This window comes from Macaca nemestrina, chromosome 9, assembly GCF_043159975.1.
Source record: "Macaca nemestrina isolate mMacNem1 chromosome 9, mMacNem.hap1, whole genome shotgun sequence".
Classification (NCBI taxonomy): Eukaryota; Metazoa; Chordata; class Mammalia; order Primates; family Cercopithecidae; genus Macaca; species Macaca nemestrina.
Window position 1 is genome coordinate 34,094,163 of NC_092133.1, and position 26,921 is coordinate 34,121,083.

At 41.3% G+C, this 26,921-nt stretch overlaps 1 protein-coding gene and 2 long non-coding RNA genes across 3 annotated transcripts in view; 1 reads left to right on the top strand and 2 right to left on the bottom strand.

Annotated features, from left to right (window-relative positions):
* LOC105478411 (ectonucleoside triphosphate diphosphohydrolase 7) overlaps positions 1–8,261 on the bottom strand; it is a 56,436-nt gene extending 48,175 nt beyond the window's left edge. Inside the window, exons 1-3 of the mRNA XM_011735680.3 lie at positions 7,897–8,261; positions 7,520–7,622; positions 5,858–6,040 (exon numbers count right to left, since the gene is read on the bottom strand). Coding sequence (XP_011733982.1) covers positions 5,858–6,040; positions 7,520–7,527 — 191 coding nt within the window. The 5' untranslated portion in view covers positions 7,528–7,622; positions 7,897–8,261. The remainder of the gene's footprint in view (positions 1–5,857; positions 6,041–7,519; positions 7,623–7,896) is intronic.
* LOC105478496 (uncharacterized) overlaps positions 8,105–26,921 on the top strand; it is a 34,296-nt gene continuing 15,479 nt past the window's right edge. The window contains exon 1 of the long non-coding RNA XR_011607702.1: positions 8,105–8,242. This is a non-coding gene — a long non-coding RNA (uncharacterized lncRNA). The remainder of the gene's footprint in view (positions 8,243–26,921) is intronic.
* The window catches only part of LOC139356208 (uncharacterized), a 29,629-nt gene continuing 23,694 nt past the window's right edge, over positions 20,987–26,921 (bottom strand). The window contains exon 3 of the long non-coding RNA XR_011607703.1: positions 20,987–21,304. This is a non-coding gene — a long non-coding RNA (uncharacterized lncRNA). The remainder of the gene's footprint in view (positions 21,305–26,921) is intronic.

The window sequence follows — 26,921 nt, forward strand, 5'->3', positions numbered from 1 at the left end:
ATATGGATATGTGTTCACAATAAGGAAAAAAAATACAAGTCTACTTGTTTCAATTATTTCAACCCACCAAGTATTTATTGGCGCTGACCACCTGGGATACAGTGATAGACAAGAATTATCAGATCACTCTGCCTCCCACATACATTTAAATGCTTTTACCTCTCTCCATCCTCTTGCTGCCACCCAAGTTCAGACGCCACCCAAGTTCAGACCACAATCATCTCTCTATTGAGGTACAGTCCTGGACTTACAATGGTTCGACTTACGATTTTTCAACTTTATGATGGTGCAAAAGTGATGCACATTCAGTAGAAAGTATACCATGAGTATCCACACAACCATTCTGTTTTTCACTTTTAGTACAGTATTCAATAAATTACATGAGACATTCAACACTTTATTATAAAATAGACCTTCTGTTAGGTGGTTTTGCACAACAGCAGGGTAATGTAAATGTTCTGAGCACCTTTAAAGTAGGCTAGGCTAAACTATGACATTTGTTAGGACAGGTGTATTAAATGCATTTTCAACTTATGATATTTCAATTTACATAACCCATCATAAGTCAAGGAGCATCTCTAGTCCAATTACTCTCCCTGCTTTCTTTCTTATTCCTCTCCAATTCATTTTCCACAATCCCACCAAAGTGAGCTTTCTTTAAGAAGCAGTTCCAGCTGGGTACGATGGCTCATGCCTGTAACCCTAGCACTTTGGGAGGCCGAGGCAGGTGGACCACTTGAGGCCAGCGATTCGAGACCAGCCTGGCCAACATGGTGAAACCCCATCTCTACTAAAAATACAAAAACTAGCTAGGCATAGTGCTACATGACTGTAATCCCAGCTACTTGGGAGGCTGAGGCAGGAGAATTGCTTGAACCTGAGAGGCGGAGGTTGTAGTGAGCCGAGATAGCGCCACTGCACTCCAGCCTGGGTGACAAAGTGAGACTCTGTTTCAAAAAAAAAAAAAATTAAAAAGCAGTTCCAATCTTTTCACTCTTCAAAACCTTTCAAAGCCTTCCTTCTGCCCTGAGGGTAATGTCTAAACCTTCTAAAATAACTTAACAGACTCAGTTTGATCTAGCTCTCCAGCCATACAGCTCACCATTCACTCCCTAATTGTCTTTAGCCATATTAACTAACCTACATGGAATTCCATAATTAGACCATGTTGTCTTCAAGTGAGAAATTATGTGCAGGTCTGTCAAGAAAATTCCATAAGCATTAAACAAACTCAAATTATGGATTTAGGTCTCCAAATTTAGTACATTTCTTAAGGGCAGGTTGATTACTATAATCATCCAAACAGTGTTTCCTCTTCTCAAAGGAGGAAGTCGAGGCTGGCATGGTAGCTCATGCCTGCAATCCCAACACTCTGGGAGGCCAAAGCAGGAGGATCACTTGAGCCCAGGTGTTCAAGACCAGCCTGGGCAACATAGTGAGACCTCCATCTCTATTTCAGTAACATTTAAAAAGAAAAAAAAAAAAAAGAAAGCCAAAAATACAAATGAATAGGGCTGCTAGAAGAAGGCAAGGCTGAAAACATAGGCTTCTTGAGAAAATGTGCCAAAGTCTCTGTATCTGGTGTCTGATGCCTATTATCGTCTGCACATAGTGGCTGCTGAAATTTTTGTTGAATGAATGAATGAATTAATGACCAAAGTGAATGGGAAATGAGAAAATCTGGGGACAGAATCCAGAAATAAAAAGGAGAGTAGGCATGTGTCCCAATTTTGACCAAAAAAGATTCCAGGAAATGGTCATTAGAGGTTTCTGGCAAAGCTCTTCTCCATTCTTAGAAGAGAGTCATGGAAAGCCTTTCTGTCTCCTATGCGACATGAGTGAGTATATATGTTGCCCTGGTTGTTACTGTCTGCTGTTTTTCTTATTCTTCTTCTTCTTCTTCTTATTTTTTTTTTTTGAGACAGGGTCTCACTTTGTCACCCAGGCTGGTGTACAATGGTGTGATCCTAGCTCACTGCATTCTGTACCTCCCCAGGCTCCAGTGATCCTCCCTCCTCAGCCTCCTGGGAAGCAAGGACTACAGGTGCATGCTACCATGCCTGGCTAAGTTTCGTATTTTTTTTGTAGAGACAGGGTTTTGCCATGTTGCACAGGCTGGTCTCGAACTCTTGAGCTTATGCAATCCACCTGCCTCCACCTCCCAAAGTGCTGAGATTACAGGCATGAGCCGCCATGCCTGGCAGTCTGCTGTTTTTCAACCATTAAGTAAACTGACACTGTGGACAATGGACAGGAGAGACACAGCCTCTCATCCTGTTAGCCAGTGTTGAACTTGTAGTCCTTCTACCCCTGGACTTCCAGATATGTGAGCATTCTTACTGTTTAAGTCAATGTGGGCTGTTATTTGCAGCCCAAAGCCTCTTAACTAATACATATCTGAGAAGCAATAAAAAGAAAATTTAGGCCGGGCATGGTGGCTCATACCTGTAATCCCAGAACTTTGGGAGGCTGAGGTGGGCAGATCACAAGGTCAGGAGATCGAGACTATCCTGGCTAACACGGTAAAACCCCATCTCTATTAAAAATACAAAAAATTAGCCAGGCATGGTGGCATGTGCCTGTAGTCCCAGCTACTCAGGAGGCTGAGGCAGGAGAATCACTTGAACCCGGAAGACAGGATGCAGTAAGCCGAGATAGCACCAATGCACTCCAGCCTGGGCAACAGAGTGAGACTGTCTCAAAAAAAAAAAAAGAAAAAGAAAACATAAATATTTTTTAAATGAGGCCAGGCACAGTGGCTCACATGTGTAATCCCAGCATTTTGAGATGCCAAGGCAGGAGGATTGCTTGAACCCAGGAGTTGAAGGTTATAGTGAGCTATGATCGCACCACTGTACTCCAGCCTGGGTGACAGAGTAAGACTGTCTCTAAAGAAAAAAAATGTTTTAATAAGAAAATCATGTTGAAGATGATGAACATAACATGCCATTATTTAACTTTGTGGCTTCATCAAAAACTAATCTCAAAAAAATAGCAAAATAAATCACTGCTATAAAGAAATATAGACCTTCTGTGCAACTGGTATAGCTAAAAGTATATCCAATAATTCAGATGTACTATCCGTGAAAAAAGATGTCAGACTTTCACTGGATGAAACAGTAGATTAAACACTACAGAAAAAAAATACTAACAAATTTGAAAGCAGCAAAAAAAATCCGAATGAAACACAGAGAGAAAAAAGACTGGAAAAAAAAATAATGAACATCAATATGCTGTGGGAAAACATCACATGGCTCAATATACATGTAACTGGAGTCCCCAGAGGAAAAGCAGGGGAAAACAAAAAAAAATCTGAAGAAGTAATGGACAAAATGTTTCCAAATTTGATTAAAACTACAAATCCATAGATCTAAGAATCAACAAATCACAAGCACAAGAATCATGTAAGCAGGGCACGGTGGCCCATGCCTGTAATCCCAGCACTTTGGAGGCCGAGGTGGGAGGATAGGTTGAGGTCAGCAGTTTGAGACCAGCCTGAGCAACACTGCAAGACCTCACCTCTACTAAAAATAAAAAAAAATTAGCCAGGTCTGATGGCATATGCCTGTAGTCCCATCTACTCGGGAGGCTGAGGCAGGAAGATAGCTTGAGCCCAGGAGATTGAGGCTGCAGTGGGCTATGATTTCACTATTGCACTCCAACCTGGGAGATGAGCGAGACAGTCTCAAAAACAAAAAATAAATAAATAAAATCATGTAGAAAACAACATCAAAGCACATCACAATCAAATTGCTTAAAACCAGTGATAAACAGAAAATTCTAAAAGTATTCAGAGAAAAAAGACACATTCTATACAGAGAGAACAAAGATTAAAAGGACAGCAGACATCTCAGAAAGAATGCAAGCCAAAAGACAGTGAAGCATCATCTTTAAAGTAATGAAAGGAAAAAAATGATCAATCTAGAGTTCTATACCCAATGAACATTTCTTTCAAAAGGAAAACAAAATAAGGACTTTTTCAGTCATATAAAAGTTGAAAGAATTTATCACCCACATACTTGCTGTACTAGAAATGCTAGAGAATGTTCTTGAGGTAAAAGCAAATATGAAAATATGGGTCCAGATGGAAACATGGATCTACACAAAGGAATGAAGCAGCCCAGAAATGGTAAATATAGACAAAAGTGACTCCATCTTGGATGCTAATCTGCCATGTTAACTTCTGACTAGCCCCAGTCCTGTAAATGCCTCTTGATTCCTGCTTTATTTACTAGTGTAAGAACATGTCAACCTTGGCGTTGGCACACAAATGACAGGATATGGCACATGCAGCATTCTTGCCTGCTCTGGAGGGCTGGCTTTAATTGTCTTGCACAGGGTGCATATCCCATTTCCCTGTACTATATAAGCCCTGGGTCTCGGGAGTAACAGTATGGAGATCTACCTGTCTTGCAGCTACCCAGGACCATGCTTCTGTCTGCAAGTTCCCTCAATAAATCAATCAATACCAACGAACAATTTGCCTGCCTCCTCCTTTTGTTTCTTGGTCCCTTCAGCATTCAAGGGTCATTTTGCTTATATGACCATTTCAGGCAACAATATGGTTAAATATATAAGCCTTTTTTTTTCTTATATTGAAAATCTCTTCAAAAGATCATTGACTATCTAACACAAAAATAATGACAATATGTTGTGAAGCTTATAACATGTAGAAATAAAATATATGACAATAGCACAAAGACCAAGAGGAAGGGAGGAATGAAAGTATACTGTTGTTAGGTTCTAGATGTGAAGAGGAGTAATATTACTTGAAGGAAGATTGTGATAATTAAAGATGACATTATAAACTTTAACCACTAAAAAAAAGAAAAAGTTATATATAATAAGCCAACGTGAGAGATAAAATGGAACCATAAAAACTGTACTCAACTGAAAAGAAGAGGGAAAAAGAGGAAAAAGAACAGGCCGGGCGCGGTGGCTCAAGCCTATAATCCCAGCACTTTGGGAGGCCGAGACGGGCGGATCACGAGGTCAGGAGATCGAGACCATCCTGGCTAACACAGTGAAACCCCGTCTCTACTAAAAAAATACAAAAAACTAGCCGGGCGAGGTGACGGGCACCTGTAGTTCCAGCTACTCGGGAGGCTGAGGCAGGAGAATGGCGTGAACCCAGGAGGCGGAGCTTGCAGTAAGCTGAGATCTGGCCACTGCACTCCAGCCCAGGCGACAGAGCAAGACTCCGTCCCAAAAAAAAAAAAAAAAAAAAAAAAGAGGAAAAAGAACAAGAACAAATGTGACAAATGAAAAACAAATAGCAAGATTAAAACTAAACATACTAAATAATCAGATTAAATGTAAATAGCCTGAACACCCCAATTAACTGCAGAGATAGTCAGATTGGATTAAGAAACAAGACTCAACCAAACACCGACTACAAGAAGCCCACTTATATAAAGATACCAATAGGCTAAAACTAAAACTATAGAAGAAATATCTATCATGCTAATGTTAATCAAAAGAAAGCTGGAGTAGCTATAGTAATACCAGACTAGTAGATTTCAGAGCAAAGTATATAATCAAGAATAAAGAGAATCATTTAATAATGATAAAGGGGTCCATTCGTAAAGGTATATTACAGTCCTAAATATTTATACACACAATAAGTTTCAGCCCACCAAAACAAGAAAATAGAAAGATGCCTTTCATGCACTATCAGTATTCCTGTACCAAACTGAACATTGCCAAAATGGGGCTCAAGATATTCTTTATGTAATAAATGGCATGCAATTTTACTAATAAAAGTACAGTATCACCCAAAAGGGTCAAAGTTAGTAATGTGTTAAACGGCTCATGAAAATATTTATGACTTCAGTGCCAAAATCTAAAGCTGACTCACCTTTCATATTGCCTATCTCGTGGTAATGAAGCACTCCAATGTCGAAAGTCTATGATTAACATAAGTAAAAGGAGACAGGATATGAAGAAGAGTCCCAGGAATGCTACCCGCTGACGGAGAAATGGACTCACTGTGGGCACAGTGAAGTACCAGGAGGCTGGGCAGAGGTAGGAAAAACTGATCCTGAAATTAGACAAACATTAGTAAGTCTGAAACATTTCTAAAATTGAGTGCTTAAAAATCGTTTTTAAATTGGATAAAAGCCCTCCTAATAAAGGCAAAAATCCATGCCAACAGAAGTCTAAATGTTCTTTTCGTCTCTAATTTTAGAAGTTCATGGTGCTTCTACTATATAAATCAGAAAAGCCTTATCTGCCCTTTTTCCAAACTGCACTTTTGAGTGCAATTCAAAGACTTAATCTCATGTTAGTGAAAAGATCACCAGTCTTCCTGGGCAACCTCATAACATTGGAGAATCACAGCAACTACAATATTCCCAACCAAGAATGCTGTCAAGAAACAGGATGGTCAGAAAATTTATTTAACTGATTTTTAAAATGTTTTATCAGATTATATATGCACATAGCAAAAGACAAATCAAACAGTTTAAAAGGATATATTGTATAGTGAAAAGTGATTCTTGCCCTGACCCCATAATCTCTCTCTCAGAGGCAACCATTGCTACCCAGTTGCTGTGTAATTTTTTTTTTTTTTTTGAGATGGAGTCTTGCACTGTTGCCCAGGCTGGAGTGTAGTGGTGCAATCTCGGCTCACTGCAACCTCCACCTCCGGGGTTTAAGCAATTCTCCTCCCTCAGCCTCCCCAGTAGCTGGGATTACAGGTGCCCACCACCACACCCGGCTAATTTTCGTATTTTTAGTTATTTTTAGTAGAGGAGGGGTTTCTACTTGACCAGGCTGGTCCCAAACTCCTGACCTCAGGTGATCCGCCTGCCTCGGCCTCCCAAAGTGCTGGGATTGCAGGCGTGAGCTACCGCACCCGGCCGTTGCTGTGTATTTTTCCAGGGATATTCTACGGATACACAAGCATAAATATACACCAATATATTTACAGTAATATATCTGTGTGTGTATGTGTGTGTGTATATCCATTCCCTCGGTTTTACACAAATGGTAGTCCACCATACCTGCTGTTCTACATCTTTCCCCCACTTTATTTGATAACTGTCCCTTATTGGTGCATGTAGATCCACATTAATATTTTTAAAAGCTTCAGGGTATTATAATGTATGGATAAGTGTATTCATCTGTGAAGTTCACTTTCTACATTGACTCAAAAGGACCTCGGTCTGTCTGCTTTTAAAGTTCATTGCAAACAAAAAACAAAAAACTTCTTTGTTTAACCTCCTCAAGTAGCACCTAGCCTTGCTCAGATGCAAATCTGAACCAATGTTACAACCTTGTACTTTACAGAGCTGAGCAAGCCGACTCACTCCACCACCCCGGGCTACGGGCTAGAAACTATTATTTATCAGCCCTCGCAATAATACAACTTTGATCATCTCTGCATCCAACTGACCAGGATACAAAGTCCAAGTGCAGCTCCAGGGCAAACCTCACTTGGGACAGCCTCCCAGGGCCCCCCAACCTGCCTGCCATCCTCTGCCGTGCTCCCAGCCGGAGAGAAAGTGTACAGCCTTACCTAGCCATGGGTTCCTTTCGGTGGTCTCAACGCCTGTCACCTTCTTTTTCTTTTGCCCTGAGAAGGTGGCCTCCTTGTCCCAGGCATGTCCTACGTCTGCAGCCTAGAAAGATTTGATTTCAGGCTTCTGTCCGACTGAGCCCACGAGACAAGACCTCCACGGGAATTCCACGGCTCCCACCTCCTCCCCAGGCTCCCACTCCGTCTGCTCTGGTTCCTCAGGCCCAGGGGACCCCACCCAGGCATCCTGGGAGCGGGGCGTTCTCGTGGGCCAGCTCTGTCCTCTAGGAACCGGTCGTCCCCAGGTGGCGGGGTGTGGGTCCCGCTTCCTCTCCCCGTCCCTCCGGGTCCCACAGCCCTCTCGCGCCCACACTCACGGGATCAAGCGGCCCGCCGGTTCCTTCGGCACCGCTCGGTTCAGTCCCGAGCGGATCCCCGCGGCCCCTTGCCCAGCCGGAAGGAGGGCCCGGGCCGGCGGCGGCGCCACGTCCCCAAGGAAACCGCAGGGAGCCAATGACTGACAGAAGACCCACAGAGAGGGGCCGGCTCTTCAGGAGCCGAACCGGGGGCGAACCAGCTCCGTCAGCAGCACGTCCGTCCGCCAGGGTGGCCAATCCCCTAGACCGGTTGGCCTCTAATGCCCGCCCCGGGACTTTGAGCCGCGCCCAATCGGAAAGGCGTCGTACCGAGGCTCCGCCTGCAGGGCCCGCGGTGAGCTCACAGGTGAGTGGCGCTGGGCGGCCCTGCACTCGCTGCCCTCCCAGGGCCGCGAACTTTCGGCCGGTTGCTTTCTCCACGGCCGCTGCCGGGACAGAGTACCTCCGGTGGGTGGGTTTCGGGGTGTTCGCGACGGAAGCGTATCCCTTGCCCATAACCTATTGTTGGTTTTGTGCCCACTAACCCTCCCTACCAGGATGGCAGTTCTCCCACCTTAAACCTTCCCTATCACCTCCCAAACTGATGCCCCGTGAGAAAAACATAAATTGAAGACAATGACGTTTACACCAAAGTACTTATGTCCATTCCTTTGTTTACACCAAAACCTTATGTCTATTCATTAATTCACTGAATGTCTACTAATGCCAATCATCATGAGTTTCTGTGTCGCCGCCCTCCTTGACCTTACAGTAACACAAAGGAAACGACGCGCGCGAGCGTGAGTGTGTGTGTGTGTTTCTTTCTTGCTTACACCAGCCGTTATCTCATTTCCAGGAGGACGGCATAAAGTCCAAGCTCTTTCCAACGTGGCACTTCCATTGCGCCCCACAATCCTTGCCCTACCGCGTCCTCTGCGGCTACTTGCCTTCCTTACCACGCTCCAGCAACCCGCCCTGTTTTGCTCATTCTGCCCCTCCACCTGCTTTGAATAACCGTCCCGGCCCTTAGCCAAATCACCTCCTCTTCATTCCTTACCACCCATCTTAAGGGTCACCTTCCCCTAAAAGTCCTGCTTGACCTACTATACCTTCTTTATACATGCCTATTGTTTCACTTAGCACATTGAATTACAATTATATGTATGTGTCTGTCTGTCCCACTAGACAGAATATCCTTGAAGGCAAGAACTATCTGCTTCCACATATTCCCAATACTGGCCACTGTCTGGCAGATAAAACACAACTAATGTATAATTAATAAGCAAATAAATGAATGTGGGGGGGTCGGGGAAGACCACCCAAATGCTTTATTTATTCAAAGCTTGCTATGACAAGGGAGTCAGTCACCATCACTTGCATTTGGCAGACTCAAAGCCTGTCAGGACATTAGGAAAACTACTTACTTACTTACTTACCTACAGGGTCTCACTCCGTTGTCATCCAGGCTGGAGTGCAGTGGCGTGATCATAGTTCACTGCAGCCTCGACCTCCTGAGCAAGTGATCCTCCTACCTCAACCTCCTGAGTAGTTGGCTCTACAGGCATGTGCCACCGTGCCTGGCTTTTGTTTTTTAATTCTTTGTAGAGATGGAGTCTCGCTGTGTTGTCCAGGCTGGTCTTGAACTCTGGGCTCAAGCAATCCTCCTGTCTCAGCCTCCCAGAGTGCTGGAATTACAGGGATGAGCAGCTGCACCTGGCCGGGAAAGATTAGTAGTGAACAAAAAGGGAAGGTTTCATGTATGCTCTGACTTGAGGGTATTAGCATGAGAAAGCTGGAGGTGGGCTAACAAAAGCAGTGTATCTTATGTGATTGGTTTGGGGTAGGTGGCATATTTGGCTGTCTTTAGTGGATCCTGAGTTGAAGAAAGGAGGAGGCAAAAAACAGGGAAACTGAGTCATTGACCAAGTCCTGATTATTCTGGGCTGGTTGCTGTAGAGGTTGTGGGTCAGAGTTCTAATTACCGTATAAGATCTAGCCATTGTCCAGTTTCTATATTCAGTTCTTATGACTCTAATTTTTTTTGCTCCACTACACTCCTAACCTGATTGAACTTCCTAATTTGCCTTTCTTCTTCAATTCTTAGTTCTCAGTTTTTTTCTCTCTGTCCCTCAATCCCCACTCTGCCTCAAGTGTTATATTTTATCTGGACCCCTAGAAACCACATTGAATAGAATAGTTGCATAAAGTTGGGATTAACCACATTATACAGATATTTTTATTTATTACAGATACTAGTTATTTTTATTATTTCAGAACCCAGTTCAGTTCCTAGAACAAAATAGATATGGAAAGAACTAAAATAATATTTTTGAGTAATTTTTTAAAATTTCTTGAATTTGCCTTCTGTGAGTTCTAAGTCTAATCTATCTATCTATCTATCTATCTATCTATCTATATATATTTCAAACTTTAGTGTTCCACAAAATAGGTGTTTTTGAGTGGAAGTATAATTCCTATTTTTAAAATAGTACTTAATTCCTATGGTTTATGAACTATATTAACTTATAATTCAAAAGTTCATTGAAACATCCTCTAATTTACATTTCATAACTACATCATAAAACAGAAAAGACCTACATTTTAATTCCAACATCTTTTCATTATATTTTCTTTGTAAAATTTTGTCAGTCTGGTTTGGACAATACTTCCTTCAATAAATCCATATGCCCTCAAGCATTTGTCAAGCATAATTCCTTACAAAAACCAGCAATGCTTATCTGGTTAACAGCTCACAGGGCTAAGTTCTGAGGTTTCCAGTCAGCAGGGCAAATTAAAAAGCACTGAGACTACTTCTCTATTTCATTTGCTGTAACTCAACGTGTTGCAACAAATTGTAGAAACCTATGTTTCAAAACAGGTTTTTAACTGCTCTTTAAAGGCTTGCCTTACAGTTACATTTACAATTTTCTCCAGATGTGCTTGATGCCCAGCCCTGAGCAAAATCAGCCCAACAGTTCCCATATTAGGTGCTAGTTGTTTGCTTTGCTTCATTTCCCCTTGTGGATTCTCCTTGCCTCCACACTCCATTCTACCCTACCCTCTAAAGGAATTTGGAGGAGTGTCATGTGGTCTACACTCTCCCTTCCAAGTTTACCCATCACTCTTCACCTGTCTTTCAAACACCCCATTGTCCCAAATAAACTCATTATCTCTCCACTCTCATCATATCCACCCAAGTCTCCTCCATCCATATTCTCCATTTTGACAAAATACCTTGTGATTCACCAGAGCAGGAACCTGTATGGTAGTCATCCTAGAATATCTTCTTTCTAACTTTCTTTCTCCCTTTCCATCCAGTGAGTCATTAGGGGTGCTTAATTCCAGTGCCTAAAATCCTCTCCAAGATCTTCTAATGAAGCCTTCCAACTGGTGGCCCTGCCTCCAGACCCATGCCCCTCCTGAGTGCCCCTTGATTCTGTTACCATTGGGAAATCTCATCATGCTACTTCCTGATTTTAAATCCTTCACTAATTCCTTATTTATTTTTTTTTAGCCCATCTTGTGGTCCCATAGTAGTTTCTTATTTTGACGAGATATAGTCCAAATTCCTAAGCATGGTGTGGCAGATCCCACTGACAGCCTATTCCAGAGGTTCCTTATTATTATTTTTTTTTTAGCCCATCCTGTGATCCCATAGTAGTTTCTTATTCCAATGAGATATAGTCCAAATTCCTTAGCATGGTGTGGGAGATCCCACTGATAGCCTATTTCAGAAGTAGGCTCTCTCTTCTACCTTGTTAACTTGACAAGTAACCACACTGAACATGCTTGGCCATGTTCTTGAAGGGTGCTAGGCTCCAACCTCAGTCCCAGGAGGTAAACTGTGATTGTCTAAGTCAATCATGGTGGGCCCATACCCTCACAAAATATTGGTTTAAATGGGCATATGATACAATTTTAGCTAATAATATGAAAGGGAAATCAGCTGTTGCGAAGAATGGCCAGGGAGGAGGGAAGACATTTCTAGGCAAAGTTTTCTTCATCTTAAAAAGAGATACATTCATAGCAAAGTTATTGAAAGAAAAAAAAATACAGATATAAGTCAATGAAAATTTTTCGTAATGGGGCTGGGTGTGGTGGCATGCAGCTGTAATCCCAGATACTTAGAAAGCTGACATAGGAGGATCTCTTGAGGCCAGGAGTTCAAGGTGTTTTTGAGTGGAAGTATAATTCCTGTCTATTTTTAAAATAGTACTTAATTCATATGGTTTATAAACTATATTAACTTATAATTCAAAAGTTCATTGAAACATTCTCTAATTTACATTTCATAACTACATCTCAAAACAGAAAAAAATCTACCTTTTTTTTTTGAGAAGGTGTCTCGCTTTGTCCCCCAGGCTGGAATGCAGTGGCGTCATCTCGGCTCACTGCAACCTCTGCCTCCTGGGTTCAAGTGATTCTCCTGCGTCAGCCTCCCGAGTAGCTGGGATTACAGGTGCACACCACCATGCTCAAATAAGATCTATATTTTAATCCCAACATTTTTAAATTCCATTTTCTTTGTAAAATTTTGTCAGTCTAGTTTGGACAACACTTCCTTCAATAAATCCATATGCCCTCAAGCATTTGTCAAGCATGATTCTTTGTGAAAACCTGCAGTGCTTATTTGATTAACAGCTCATAAGGCTGAGTTCTAAGGTTTCCAGTCAGCAGGGCAAATTAAAAAGCATTGAGACTATTTCTCTATTTCACTTGCTGTAACTCAACATGTTGAAACAAATTCTAGAAACCTGTATTTCAAAACAAGTTTTTAACTGCTCTTTAAAGCCTTGCCTTACAATTATATTTGCAATTTTCTCCAGATGCGTGTTATGATTGTGCCTATCAGTAGCCACCGCACTCCAGCCTGGGCAATATAGCAAGATCCCATTTCTTTAAAAAAATTTATATAATGAGAGAGAAAGAAGAGAAGGCCCCCTTTCTACTTCCAGGTGTGATCTTTTTGTTGTTGTTGTTTTTGAGATGGGTCTCACTCTGTTACCCAGGCTGGAGTGTGGTGGTGCAACCTCTGCCTTCCAGGCTCAAGCAATCCTCCCGCCTCCTGAGTAACTGGGCCTACAGGCACACACCACCACACCTGGCTATTTTTTTTGTATTTTTGGGAGAGATGGGGTTTTACCATGTTGCCCAGGCTGTCCAGGTGTAATCTTAAGGACATGATGCCTGGAGCTGCTATAACCATCTTATAATCATGGGGGTACAAGACTGGGGATAACAGAATAGAAATACAGAAGCAAACTGGGTTCTTGATAACATCACCAAGCTGCTAAATTAAGACATTGGAGCAGTCTCACCTTGTGCTTATTATTTGAAATACTAAATTCCTTATTGTTCTTATTTTTAAGTCAGTGAATCAGGGATTTATGTTGCCTGTAGTCTCCTGATACATGTGACTTTCAATGCCTGATATGATCTAGCCCCCATCAGCTTCCAAGCTCACTAATAGATGTTATCACCCAGAACCCTTACATATTTAAAGTTCTCAGCATTGATTATAACTTTTCTCAACTCTGAGCCTTTTTACTTGCTGTTACTCTACATAACTTTCATTCACTTCTGTATCAAATGAACTCCTACATATCCTTAAAAACTCAGCTCAAATATTACCTCCTCCATGAGCCCCCAAGTCAGCTTACATGCTTCTTATTCTTTGCCCTTATAGTACTTTGCCTATATATACTTCTATTAGGGCAAGCTGGCAGCTGTCTGATTGGACCTGATGCCACTGGGCCTGGTAGGAAGACAGAATATCTGTTTTAGACCTTAACAGATATGTTTGGTCTGAAAAGATGGAATCCCTTGGGCTTAACCTAGATGGGAGATATTTAGACCAAGAAGACTTAAATTACTCTGCAAAGTGAAATACAGTAATTTTGAACATTCCCTCTAGAGACTGGGTTTGGGGAGCTCTGGCAAGGAAAAAAGAAAAAGAGATGAAAAAAGAGGAAGGATCAAGGCAAGATGGCAGATAAGATGGAAGAAAACAGCCCCCGAGAGACTCTCTGTATTACTTATCTGTTGCTACATAGCAAATTACTCCAAAACTTTGTGGCTTAAAATAACAATAAGCATTATTATCTCTCACAGTTTCTGTGGGTCAGGAATTTGGTTGCCTCTCGACTCAGGATCTTCTCATGAGGTTGCAATCAAGATGTCAGCTGGGGTTATAGTCTGCTAAAGTCTTAGCTGAAACTAGCGAATATCTTTCCAAGATGGCATGCATGGCTGGCAAGTTGATGCTGGGTATTGGTGGGAGGCCCCAGTTTCTTTTCACATGGTTCTTTCCCAGGGCTGCTTGAGTACCTTCATTCCATGGTAGCTGGCTTCCCCCAGGGTGATCCTAAAGAGAATGAGCCAGGTAGAAGCTTTATCCTTTGTATGACCTAGCCTCAGAAGTCAAATATCTTCACTTCTGCCACACATTATTTGTTAAAAGTGAGTCACTAACTCCTAGCCCACATTCAAGGGGAGGGGAATTAGACTCCACCTTTTGAATAAAGAAGTATCAACTAATTTGTAGACATCCTTTTAAATTACTGCAGTCCTTAAAATGAGTTTGGTCAGGGAACTTTTGGATAATGATAATGACATCATCCATGTTCAATTTTGAGTTTTGTGCTATGTTATAATCCTCTTTGGGACCCCAAACCTTCAGTGAAAGTCTGATAACACCACAGCTTTGTGTTGGGGTACTGTGAGGAATGAAGACAGCACAGCAGGGCGATGACAGTATCTGCAGAAAGTAAATTAACAAGTAGGATGATTGAAAATTTGAAAAATACAGAAAATCAATACCACAGGTCATTCAGAGAAGTAAAAGACCCCTCCTCAGAGAGACCAAGGTGAGGGAGGCTGGGGTGGGAGTACAGTATGGCAAACTCTAAAAGCCCATAGTACTTGAACTATGAGCTTGAACTATGAGGCATTGTGAGAAGGGAACGTAATCCCTTCTCTTGGTATCCATCCAAATTTTACTTGAGTGTGGACGCCCTCCTCGTGTATAGCATGTCATTTGAGGATTCTGACTCCACTTCTGGCCCTGGGAATGGCACATGCAAGCCAGGCCTGGGTATTGGAAAAAGTCTCATCCCTTGGTCATAGCTACTGTTTCAGGAGTGGGCACATGACCTAATTCTAGATAAAGAGACATGCTTTCTGAGACAAAAAAAAAGGGGGGGGATGGCATTTACTTTTCTTAAAGAGCATACAAGAGAACATTTCTCTTCCTTCCTCTGTTTTCTCAGGCCCCCCTGCTTTCTCTCACCAGGACCCCTACCTTTCACCTTGTTCCCTTCCACCTCTCCAGTCAGTCCCTATCTGGGTAAGGGGTCTTCCCTTAAGCTCCAGCAGGTGGAACCCAGTGTTTACATTCTCTTCTATCTCTGCCTCCACCCCATGCAGGATTTTGAGGAATCAGAAAAGAACCTGCTGTTGTATCTGGAAAAACAAAAAGAAGCTCTTTATGTACACATAGGATAAGATCACAGAGAAATATTAATAAGTAAAAACTGACAGTGACCAAAAAATCTAACATCACATATAAAAACTAACTTGAAATAGATCATAGTTCTGGATGTAAGTGCTAAAACGATAAAACTTGTAAAAGAAAATACAGGAGAAAATCTTGGTACCCTTGAAATTTCTTAGATTCAACAGCAAAAGCAAGACACACACTCACACACCAAAAGAAAACCTTAATAAATTGGTCTCCATTGAAACTAAGATCTAGGCCAGGCATGATGGCTCATGCCTGTAATCTCAGCTCTTTGGGGGGCTGAGGTGGGAGGATTGATTGAGGCCAGGAGTTCACAGCCAGCCTGAGCAACACAATCAGGCTCTATCTCTAAAAACAATTTAAAAATAAAAATACATGCCAGGCATGGTGTCACAGACCTCTCATCCTAGTTACTCAGGAGGCTGAGGTGAGAGAATCATGTGAGCCCAGGAGTTCGAGGATGCAGTGAGCTATGACTGTGTCACTGCACTCCAGCCTGGGTGACAGAGTGAGACCCTACCCCCCCCCCCAAAAAAAAGCAACTAAGATCTACTCCTCTTCGAAACATACTACTAAGAGAATGAAAAGATAAGCCACACAGTGGATTATCCTTCTGTGGGAGAAAATATTTGCAAATCACATATATAGGACTTGTATCTAGAATATGAAAAGAATTCTCAAAATTAAATAAAAGAAAGCAAACAACCCAGGTGCAAATAGATGAAAGATTTGTGCACTTCAAATAAGATATACAGATGGCAAATAAGCCATCTGTTCAAAAGATGTTCAAAATCATTAGTCATTAGAGAAATGCAAATTAAAACTACAATGAGAAGATGGCTGACTAAACACAGGTAGTATGTGCCTCTTTTATGGAGAGGAACCAGAAGAGTAAGTAGATATATTTTAAAGAGATTGTCTAGTAGAGAATGCTAGGACTCACCAGAGAAATGATGGGAAGCACCAGAAGTAAGGAGAGGGTTTGGGGACTGACTGAGAGCTCCAAGAGGCTCCCCGATGCCGGGAAACAATAAGAGAGAAATACCTAGGGCTCCACACTCCAAAAAGAGCTTTTATGATCTTGGCTATGCAAGAAAACCCCCCAACCAACTTAGGACCTTGGGCCTGATATATGGAGCTGCCTAAAATTGCACAGAGATGTTGCTCCAGAAAAGAAATCCACGTGGAATCCTATAGGCATCTGAGACTAGAGAAGCCTCAGCCAGGCATTATTTTGATAGTCTAGATACCGGGGATCTACAGACATGGCTGTGGCTGTTGCACTACTCCAAAAAGGAGAGGGGAGACCAAGTGCTCTCACGCACCTCTGGGAGAGTCCCTACCACCCTTCTGTGGGCTGCCGTTGAGACTGAGACATGAACCCAGCCAAGGAGGGTCAGGGAAACCAGGCTTTCCTATACATATCTAAGACAATACCACTGCCCTGCAGTGGGCTGCTGTGTGACTGAGATGTCAGTGGATTGCATTTCCCCACAGATTCTTGCCCACACTGCTTGCCTGGAACGTGCCCTACCCTCTCTGGTCCCAGACCCAAGGCACCATTTTGAGAATTTAATGTTGAGCTACATCCTGCCCTTAGGCTGAGTTCAGACTGATAAAGCTGCAGCTGCTGCCCAGCCAAGAACAGACAGGGAAACCAGGCACTCCTACACACACACAGGACAATACCCACTGCCCTGTGGGAGTTCAAAACCAGCCTGGACAACATAGTAAGACCCAATTTCTACAGAAAATTTTTTAAAATTTGCTGGGCATCGTGATGTGCACCTGTAGTCCCAGTTACCCAGGAGGCTGAGGCAGAAGGATTGCTTGAGCCCAGGAGGTTGAGTCTGTGGTGAGCTGTGATCGCACCACTGCACACCAGCCTGGGTGACAGAATGAAAGCCTGTCTGAAAAAGAAAGAAAGAAATTAAGATGGAAATTTTTTTTTAAATTTGAAATGAATGAAAATGAAAGCACAACATACCAAAAACTGTGGGATACAGCAAAAGCAATCCTAAGAGGGAAGTTTATAGCATTAAATATCTACATCCACAAAGTAGACAGATTACAAAATAACAACTTAATGTCACATCTCAAGGAACTAGAACAAGAACAAACCAAACCCAAAGTTAGCAGAAGAAAAGATATAATGAAGATTAGATCATAACTAAATGAAATAGAGACCAAAAAAATCAATGAATGAAAAGTTGCTTATTTGAAAATGTAAACAAAATTGATAAGTCACTAGCTAGACCAAGAAAGAAGAGAGGCGATCCAAATAAACAAATGGATATGAAAAATGAGACATTAAAATGATACCACAGAAATATAAAAGATCATCAGAGGCTATTATGAACAACTACATGCCCACAAACTAGAATACCTAGAGGAAGTGGGTAAATTTTTGGAAACATACAATCTTCTGAGATTCAACTAGGACAGAACTCCTGAACAAACAGAACAATAATGAGTAGTGAGATTGAATCAGTAATAAAAAATCTATCAACAACAACAGAAAAAGCCCAGAACCATATGGATTCACAGCCAAATTCTGCCAAATATACAAATAAGAACTATTGCTAATTCTCCTGAAGCTATTTCAAAAAATAGAGGAAGAGTGAAGTCTCCTTAACTCATTCTACAAGGTCAGTATCATCCTGATACCAAAACAAGACAAGGACATGACAAAAAATGAAAACTATAGACCAGTATCCCTGATGAACATTGATGCAAAAACCCTTAACAAAATATTAGCAAATCAAATCCAACAGCACATCAAAAAGATAATACACCATGATCAGGTAGGATTTATCCCAGGAATGCAAGAATGGTTCAATGTATGCAAATCAATAAATGTGATACATCACATAAACATAATTAAAGACGAAAACCTATATGATCATTTCAATAGATACAGAAAATGCATTCAACAAGATTCAACATCCCTTCATGATAAAAATCCTCAACAAACTAGGCAGAGAAGAAACATACCTTAACATAACAAGGTCATATATGACAAACCCACAGCCAACATCGCACTTAGTGGAGAAAAATTGAAAGCATTTCCTCTAACTGGAACAGTACAAGGATGCCCACTTTCACCACTCTTATTCAACTTCGTGCTGGAAGTCTTCACCAGGCCAATCAGGCAAGAGAAAAAAATAAAAGGCATCCAAATTGGAAAGAGGAAGTCAAATTATTCCTGTTTGCTGATGATATGATCTTCTATCTAGAAAACCCCAAAGCATCCTCCAAAAAAGCTTTTAGATTTGATAAATGAATGCAGTAGTTTCAGGATACAAAATTAACTTACAGAAATCAGTAGTGTTTCTATACAACAATAACAATCTAGCTGAGGACCATATCAAGAAGGCAATCCTATTTAGAGTAGCTCCAAAAAAAAAACAAAACAAAACAAACAAACAAACAAAAAAAAAAACCTAGGAATATGTTTAACCAAGGAAGTGAAAGATCTTTATAAGGAGAACTACAAAACATTCATGAAAGAAATTGTAGATTACACAAATGGAAAAACATCCCATGCTTATGGATTGGAAGAATCAATATTGTTAAAATGACCATAGTCCCCAAAGTAATCTACAGATTCAGTGCAATACCTGTCAAATTACCAATGTCATTTTTCACAGAATTATAAAAAACAATCCTAAAATTCATATGTAACCAAAAAAGGGCCTGAATAGCCAGAGCAATCCTAAGCAAAAAGAACAAAGCTCAAGGCATCCATTATTCAGTTTGAATTATACTACAAGGCTATAGTTACCAAAGTAGTAAAGTAGTGTGGTACTGGTATAAGTATATACACACATATCAATGGAATAGGCTGGGTGCAGTGGTGCACGCCTGTAATTCCAGCACTTTGGAAGGCAGAAGGTGGATTACTTGAGGCCAGAAGTTGGAGACCAGCCTGGTCAACATGGTGAAACCTCGTCTCTACTACAAAAAAAAAAAAAAAAAAAAAATCAGCTGGGCATGGTGGCACACACCTGTAATCCCAGCTATTTGCAAGGCTGAGGTATGAGAATTGTTTGAGCCTGGGAGGCTGGGGCTACAGTGAGCCGATGTCACTCCACTGCACTCCAGCCTGGTGACAAAGTGAGACTCTGTCTGAAAAAAAAAAAAAAATCAATGGAATAGAATAAAGAACCCAGAAATAAAGCCACATACCTATAACAAACTGATCTTTGACAAGCTCAACAAAAATAAACACTGGGGGAAGGACACCCTATTCAACAAATGGTGCTGGGAAAATTGGATAGCCATATGCAAAAGAATGAAACCACCCATACCTCTCGCCATAAACAAAAATTAAATGAAGATGGATTAAAGAACTAAATGTAATGCCTGAAACTATAAAAATCCTCAAAGAAAATCTGGGAAAAACTCTTCTGGACATTGGCCTAGGCAAAGAATTTGTGACCAAGTCCTCAAAAGCAAACATAGCAAGAACAAAAATAGACAAATGGGACTTGATTAAACAAAAAAAAAATCTCAGCCGGGCGCGGTGGCTCACGCCTGTAATCCCAGCACTTAGGGAGGCCGAGACGGGCGGATCACGAGGTCAGGAGATCGAGACCTGCCTGACTAACACGGTGAAACCCCGTCTCTACCAAAAAAAAAAATACAAAAAACTAGCCGGGCGAGGTGGCAGGCGCCTGTAGTCCCAGTTACTCGGGAGGCTGAGGCAGGAGAATGGTGTGAACCCGGGAGGCAGAGCTTGCAGTGAGCTGAGATCCGGCCACTGCACTCCAGCCTGGGTGACAGAGCGAGACTCTGTCTCAAAAAAAAAAAACAAAAAAAAAAAAAAACAAAAAAAATCTCTACAAAACAAAAGAACAAACAGAGTAAACAGACAACTTACAGAATGGGATAAAATATTTGCACATTCTGCATACAACAGAGGACTAATATCAATAATCTGCAAGGAACTCAAACAACAAGAAAAAAGCAAATAATCCCATTAAAAATTGTGCAAGGATATGAACAGACATTTTTCAAAAGAAAACATACAAGTGGCCAAAGAATATAAGAAAACATGTTCAACATCACTAATCATCAGAGAAATGCAACTGAAAACCACAATAAGATACCATCTTACACCAGTCGGAATGGCTATTACTAAAAAGTCAAAATAACAAATGTTGGCAAAGATGTGGAAAAAAGGGAACAATTATACGTTGTTGGTAGGGATGTAAATTAGTACAACCTTTATGGAAAACAGTATGGAGATTTCTTAAAGAACTAAAGATAGAAGTACCACTCAATCCAACAATCCCACAACTGTGTATATGTCCAAATGGAAAGAAATGATTATATCAAAAAGATATCTGCATTAATGTCTTTATTGCAGTACTATTCACAATAACAAGGATGAAATCAAACTATGTCCATCAACAGAAGGTTGGATTAAGAAAATATATTTTATATATAGCATGGAATACTACTCAGCCATAAGAAATAATAAAATTATATCTTTTCCAGCAACATTGGTGGAACTTGAAGCCACTATCCTAAGTGAAATAGCTCAGAAAATCAAATACAGCATGTTCTCACTTATAAGTTGGAGCTAAACAAAGGGTACCAATGGATATACAGTGTGGACTATTAGACATTGGAGACTACAGAAGGTGGGAGGGTAGGAGGAGGGTTAGGGTTGGAAAATTACCTGTTGGGTACAATATTCACTATTTGGGTGATGGGTACACTAAAAGCCCAGACTTCACCACTACGCAATACATGCATGTAAGAAATCTGTACTTGCCTCTTCTGGGGAGGTTCCAAGATGGCCGAATAGGAACAGCTCCAGTCTACAGCTCCCAGGATGAGCGACACAGAAGACGGGTGATTTCTGCACTTCCAGCTGAGGTACTGGGTTCATCTCACTGGGGCCTGTGGGACAGTGGGTGCAGCCCATGGAGCATGAGCCGAAGCAGGGTGGGGTATCGCCTCACCTGGGAAGCACAAGGGGTCGGAGAATTCCCTTTCCTCGCCAGATCGTACCTGCAAAATTGGGACACTCCCACCCTAATACTGAGCTTTTCCAATGGTCGTAGCAAATGGCACACCAGGAGATTATATCCCGCACCTGGCTCAGAGGGTCTCACACCCACGAGCCTCACTCACTGCTAGCACAGCAGTCTGAGATCAAACTGCAAGGCAGCAGTGAGGCTGGGGTGGGGCGTCTGCCATTGCTGAGGCTTGAGTAGGTAAACAAAGTGACCAGGAATCTTGAACAGGGTGGAGCCCACCACAGCTTAAGGAGGTCTTCCTGCCTCTGTAGACTCCACCTCTGGGGGCAGGCCATAGCTGAACAAAAGGCAGCAGAAACTTCTGCAGACTTCCCTGTCTGACAGATTTGAAGAGAGTAGTGGTTCTCCCATAATGGAGTTTGAAATCTGAGAATAGACAGCCTGCCTCCTCAAGTAGGTCCCTGACCCCCAAGTAGCCTAACTGGGAGGCACCTCCCAGTAGGGGCCAACTGACACCTCATATGGACAGGTGACCCTCTGAGAGGAAGCTTCCAGAGGAAGGATCAGGCAGCAACATTTGCTGTTCTGGAATATTTACTGTTCTGCAGCCTCCGTTGGTGATACCCAGGAGGTCTGGAGTGGACCTCCAGAAAACTCCAACAAACCCACAGCTGAGGGTCCTGACTGTTAGAAGGAAAACTAACAAACAGAAAGGACATCCACACCAAAACCCCATCTGTACGCCACCATCATCAAAGAACAAGGTTGATAAAACCACAAAGATGGGGAGAAATGAGAGCAGAAAAGCTGAAAATTCTAACAATCAGAGCGCCTCTTCTCCTCCAAAGGAACATAGTTTCTCACCAGCAGTGGAACAAAGCTGGATGGAGAATGACTTTGACAAGTTGAGAGAAGAAGGCTTCAGATGATCAGTAATAACAAACTTCTCTGAGCTAAAGGAGGATGTTCGAACCCATCACAAAGAAGCTAAAAACCTTGAAAAAAGATTAGACGAATGGCTAACTAGAATAAACAGCATACAGAAGACCTTAAATGACCTGATGGAGCTGAAAACCATGGCACAAAAACTATGTGACACATGGACAATCTTCAGTAGCAGATTCGATCAAGTGGAAGAAAGGGTATCAGTGATTGAAGATCAAATGAATGAAATGAAGTGAGAAGAGAAGTTTAGAGAAAAAAGAGTAAGAAGGAACTAACAAAGCCTCCAAGAAATATGGGACTATGTGAAAAGACCAAATCTACATCTGATTGGTGTACCTGAAAGTGACAGGGAGAATGGAATCAAGTTGGAAAACACTCTTCAGGGTGTTATCCAGGAGAACTTCCCCAACCTACATAGGCAGGCCAACATTCAAATTCAGGAAATACAGAGAACACCACAAAGATACTCCTCAAGAAGAGCAACTCCAAGACACACAATTGTCAGATTCACCAAAGTTGAAATGAAGGAAAAAATGTTAAGAGCAGCCAGAGAGAAAGATCGGGTTACCCACAGAGGGAAGCCCATCAGACTAACAGCAGATCTCTTGGCAGAAACTCTACAAGCCAGAAGAGAGTAGGGGCCAATATTCAACATTCTTAAAGAACAGAATTTTCAACCCAGAATTTCATATCCAGCCAAACTAAGCTTCCTAAGCGAAGGAGAAATAAAATCCTTTACAGACAAGCAAATGCTGAGAGATTTTGTCACCACCAGGCCTGCCTTACAAGAGCTCCTGAAGAAAGCACTAAATGTGGAAAGGAAAAACCAGTACCAGCCACTGTAAAAACATGCCAACTTGTAAAGACCATTGACGCTAGGAAGAAACTGCATCAACTAACAAGTGAAATAACCAGGTAATATCATAATGACAGGTTCAAATTCACACATAACAATATTAACCTTAAATGTAAATGGGCTAAATGCTCCAGTTAAAAGACACAGACTGGCAAATTGGATAAAGAGTCAACACCTATCAGTGTCTTGTATTCAGGAGACCCACCTCACGGGCAGAGACACACATAGGCTCAAAATAAAGGGATAGAGGAAGATCTACCAAGCGAATGGAAAACAAAAAAAAGCAGGGGTTGCAATCCTAGTCTCTGATAAAACAGGCTTTAAAACAACAAAGATCAAAAGAGACAAAGAAGGCCATTACATAATGGTAAAGTGATCAATTCAACAAGCAGAGCTAACTATCCTAAATATATATGCACCCAATACCAGAGCACCCAGATTCATAAAGCAAGTCCTTAGAGACCTACAAAGAGACTTAGACTCCCACACAATAATAATGGAAGACTTTAACACCTCACTGTCAACATTAGACAGATCAATGATACAGAAAGTTAACAAGGATATCCAGGAATTGAACTCAGCTCTGCACCAAACGGACCTCATAGACATCTACAGAACTGTCCACCCCAAATCAACAGAATATACATTCCTCTCAGCACCACATGGCACTTATTCAAAAATTGACCACATAGTTGGAAGTAAAGCACTCCTCAGCAAATGTAAAAGAACAGAAATTATAACAAACGGTCTCTCAGACCACAGTGCAATCAGACTAGAACTCAGGATTTAGAAACTCACTCAAAACCGTTCAACTACGTGGAAACTGAACAACCTGCTCCTGAATGACTACTGGGTACATAACGAAATGAGGACAGAAATAAAGATGTTCTTTGAAACCAATAAGAACAAAGACAAAACATACCAGAATCTCTGGGACACATTTAAAGCAGTGTGTAGAGGGAAATTTATAGCACTAAATGCCCACAAGAGAAAGCAGGAGAGATCTAAAATTGACACCCTAACATCACAATTAAAAGAACTAGAGAAACAGGAGCAAACATATTCAAAAGCTAGCAGAAGAGAAGAAATAACTAAGATCAGAGCAGAACTGAAGGAGATACAGACACAAAAAGACACCTTCAAAAAATCAGTGAATCCAGGAGCTGGCTTTTGTCTATCAACAAAATTGATAGACCGCTAGCAAGACTAATAAAGAAGAAAAGAGAAGAATCAAATAGACACAATAAAAAGTGATAAAGGGGATATCATCACTGATCCTACAGAATACAAACTACCATCAGAGAATATGATAAACACCTCTAGGCAAATAAATAGAAAATCTAGAAGAAATGGATAAATTCCTGGACACATACACCCTCCCAAGACCAAACCAGAAAGAAGTCGAATCCCTGAGTAGACCAAAAACAGGATCTGAAATTGAGGCAATAATTAAGAGCCTACCAACAAAAAGAGTCCAGGACAAAACAGATTCACAGCCGAATTCTACCAGAGGTACAAAGAGGAGCTGGTACCATTCCTTCTGAAACTATTCCAATCAATAGAAAAAGAGGGAATCCTCCCTAACTCGTTTTATGAGGCCAGCATCATCCTGATACCAAAGCCTGGCAGAGACACAACAAAAAAAGAGAATTTTAGACAAATGTCCCTGATGAACATCGATGCAAAAATCCTCAATAAAATACTGGCAAACCGAATCCAGCAGCATGTCAAAAGGCTTATCCACCATGATCAAGTGGGCTGCATCCCTGGGATGTAAGACTGGTTCAACATATGCAAATCAATAAACGTAATCCATCATATAAACAGCAAAAAAGACAAAAACCACATGATTATCTCAATAGATGCAGAAAAGGCCTTTGACAAAATTCAACAGCCTTCATGCTAAAAACTCTCAATAAACAAGATATTGATGGAAAGTATCTCAAAATAATAAGAGCTATTTATGACAAACCCACAGCCAATATCATACTGAATGGCCAAAAACTGGAAGCATTCCCTTTGAAAACTGGCACAAGACAGGGATGCCCTCTCTCACCACTCCTATTCAACATAGTGTTGGAAGTTCTGGCCAGGGCAATCAGGCAGGAGAAAGAAATAAAGGGTATTCAATTAGGAAAAGAGAAAATCAAATTGTCCCTGTTTGCAGATGACATGATTGTATATTTAGAAAACCCCATTGTCTCAGCCCAAAACCTTCTTAAGCAGGTAAGCAACTTCAGCAAAGTCTCAGGATACAAAATCAATGTGCAAAAATCACAAGCATTCCTATACACCAATAACAGACAAACAGAGAGCCAAATCATGAGTGAACTCCCATTCACAATTGCTTCAAAGAGAATAAAATACCTAGGAATCCAACTTACAAGGGATGTGAAGGACCTCTTCAAGGAGAACTACAAACCACTGCTCAATGAAATGAAAGAGGACACAAACAAATGGAAGAACATCCCATGCTCATGGATAGGAAGAATCAATATCGTGAAAATGGCCGTACTGCCCAAGGTAATTTATAGATTCAATGCCATCCCCATCAAGCTACCAATGACTTTCTTCACAGAATTGGAAAAAACTATCTTAAAGTTCATATGGAACAAAAAAAGAGCCCACATTGCCAAGACAATCCTAAACCAAAAGAACAAAGCTGGAGGCATCATGCTACCTGACTTCAAACTGTACTACAAGGCTACAGGAACCAAAACAGCATGGTACTGGTACCAAAACCAAGATATAGACCAATGGAACAGAACGGAGTCCTCAGAAATAATACCACACATCTACAACCATCTCATCTTTGACAAACCTGACAAAAACAAGAAATGGGGAAAGGATTCCCTGTTTAATAAATGGTGCTGGGAAAACTGGCTAGCCATATTTAGAAAACTGAAACTGTATCCCTTCCTTACACCTTATACAAAAATTAATTCAAGATGGATTAAAGACTTAAATGTTAGATCTAAAACCATAAAAAACCCTAGAAAAAAACTTAGGCAATACCACTCAGGACATAGGCATGGGCAAGGACTTCATGACTAAAGCACCAAAAGCAATGGCAACAAAAGCCAAAATTGACAAATAGGATCTTATTAAACTAAAGAGCTTCTGCACAGCAAAAGAAACTATCATCAGAGTGAACAGGCAGCCTACAGAATGGGAGAAAATTTTTGCAATCTACCCATCTGACAAAGGGCTAATATCCAGAATCCACAAAGAACTTAAACAAATTTATAAGAAAAAATCAACCCCATCAAAAAGTGGGCAAAGGATATGAACAGACACTTCTCAAAGGAAGACATTTATGCAGCCAACAGACACATGAAAAAATGCTCATCATCACTGGCCATCAGAGAAATGCAAATCAAAACCACAATGAGATACCATCTCACACCAGTTAGAATGCGATCTTTAAAAAGTCAGGAAACAACAGGTGCTTGAGAGGATGTGGAGAAACAGGAACACTTTTACACTGTTGGTGGGACTGTAAACTAGTTCAACCATTGTGGAAGACAGTGTGGTGATTCCTCAAGGATCTAGAACTAGAAATACCATTTCACCCAGCCATCCCATTATTGGGTATATACCCAAAGGATTATAAATCATGCTGCTATAAAGACACATGCATACGTATGTTTATTGTGGCACTATTCACAATAGCAAAGACTTGGGACCAACCCAAATGTCCATCAATGATAGACTGGATTAAGAAAATGTGGCTTAT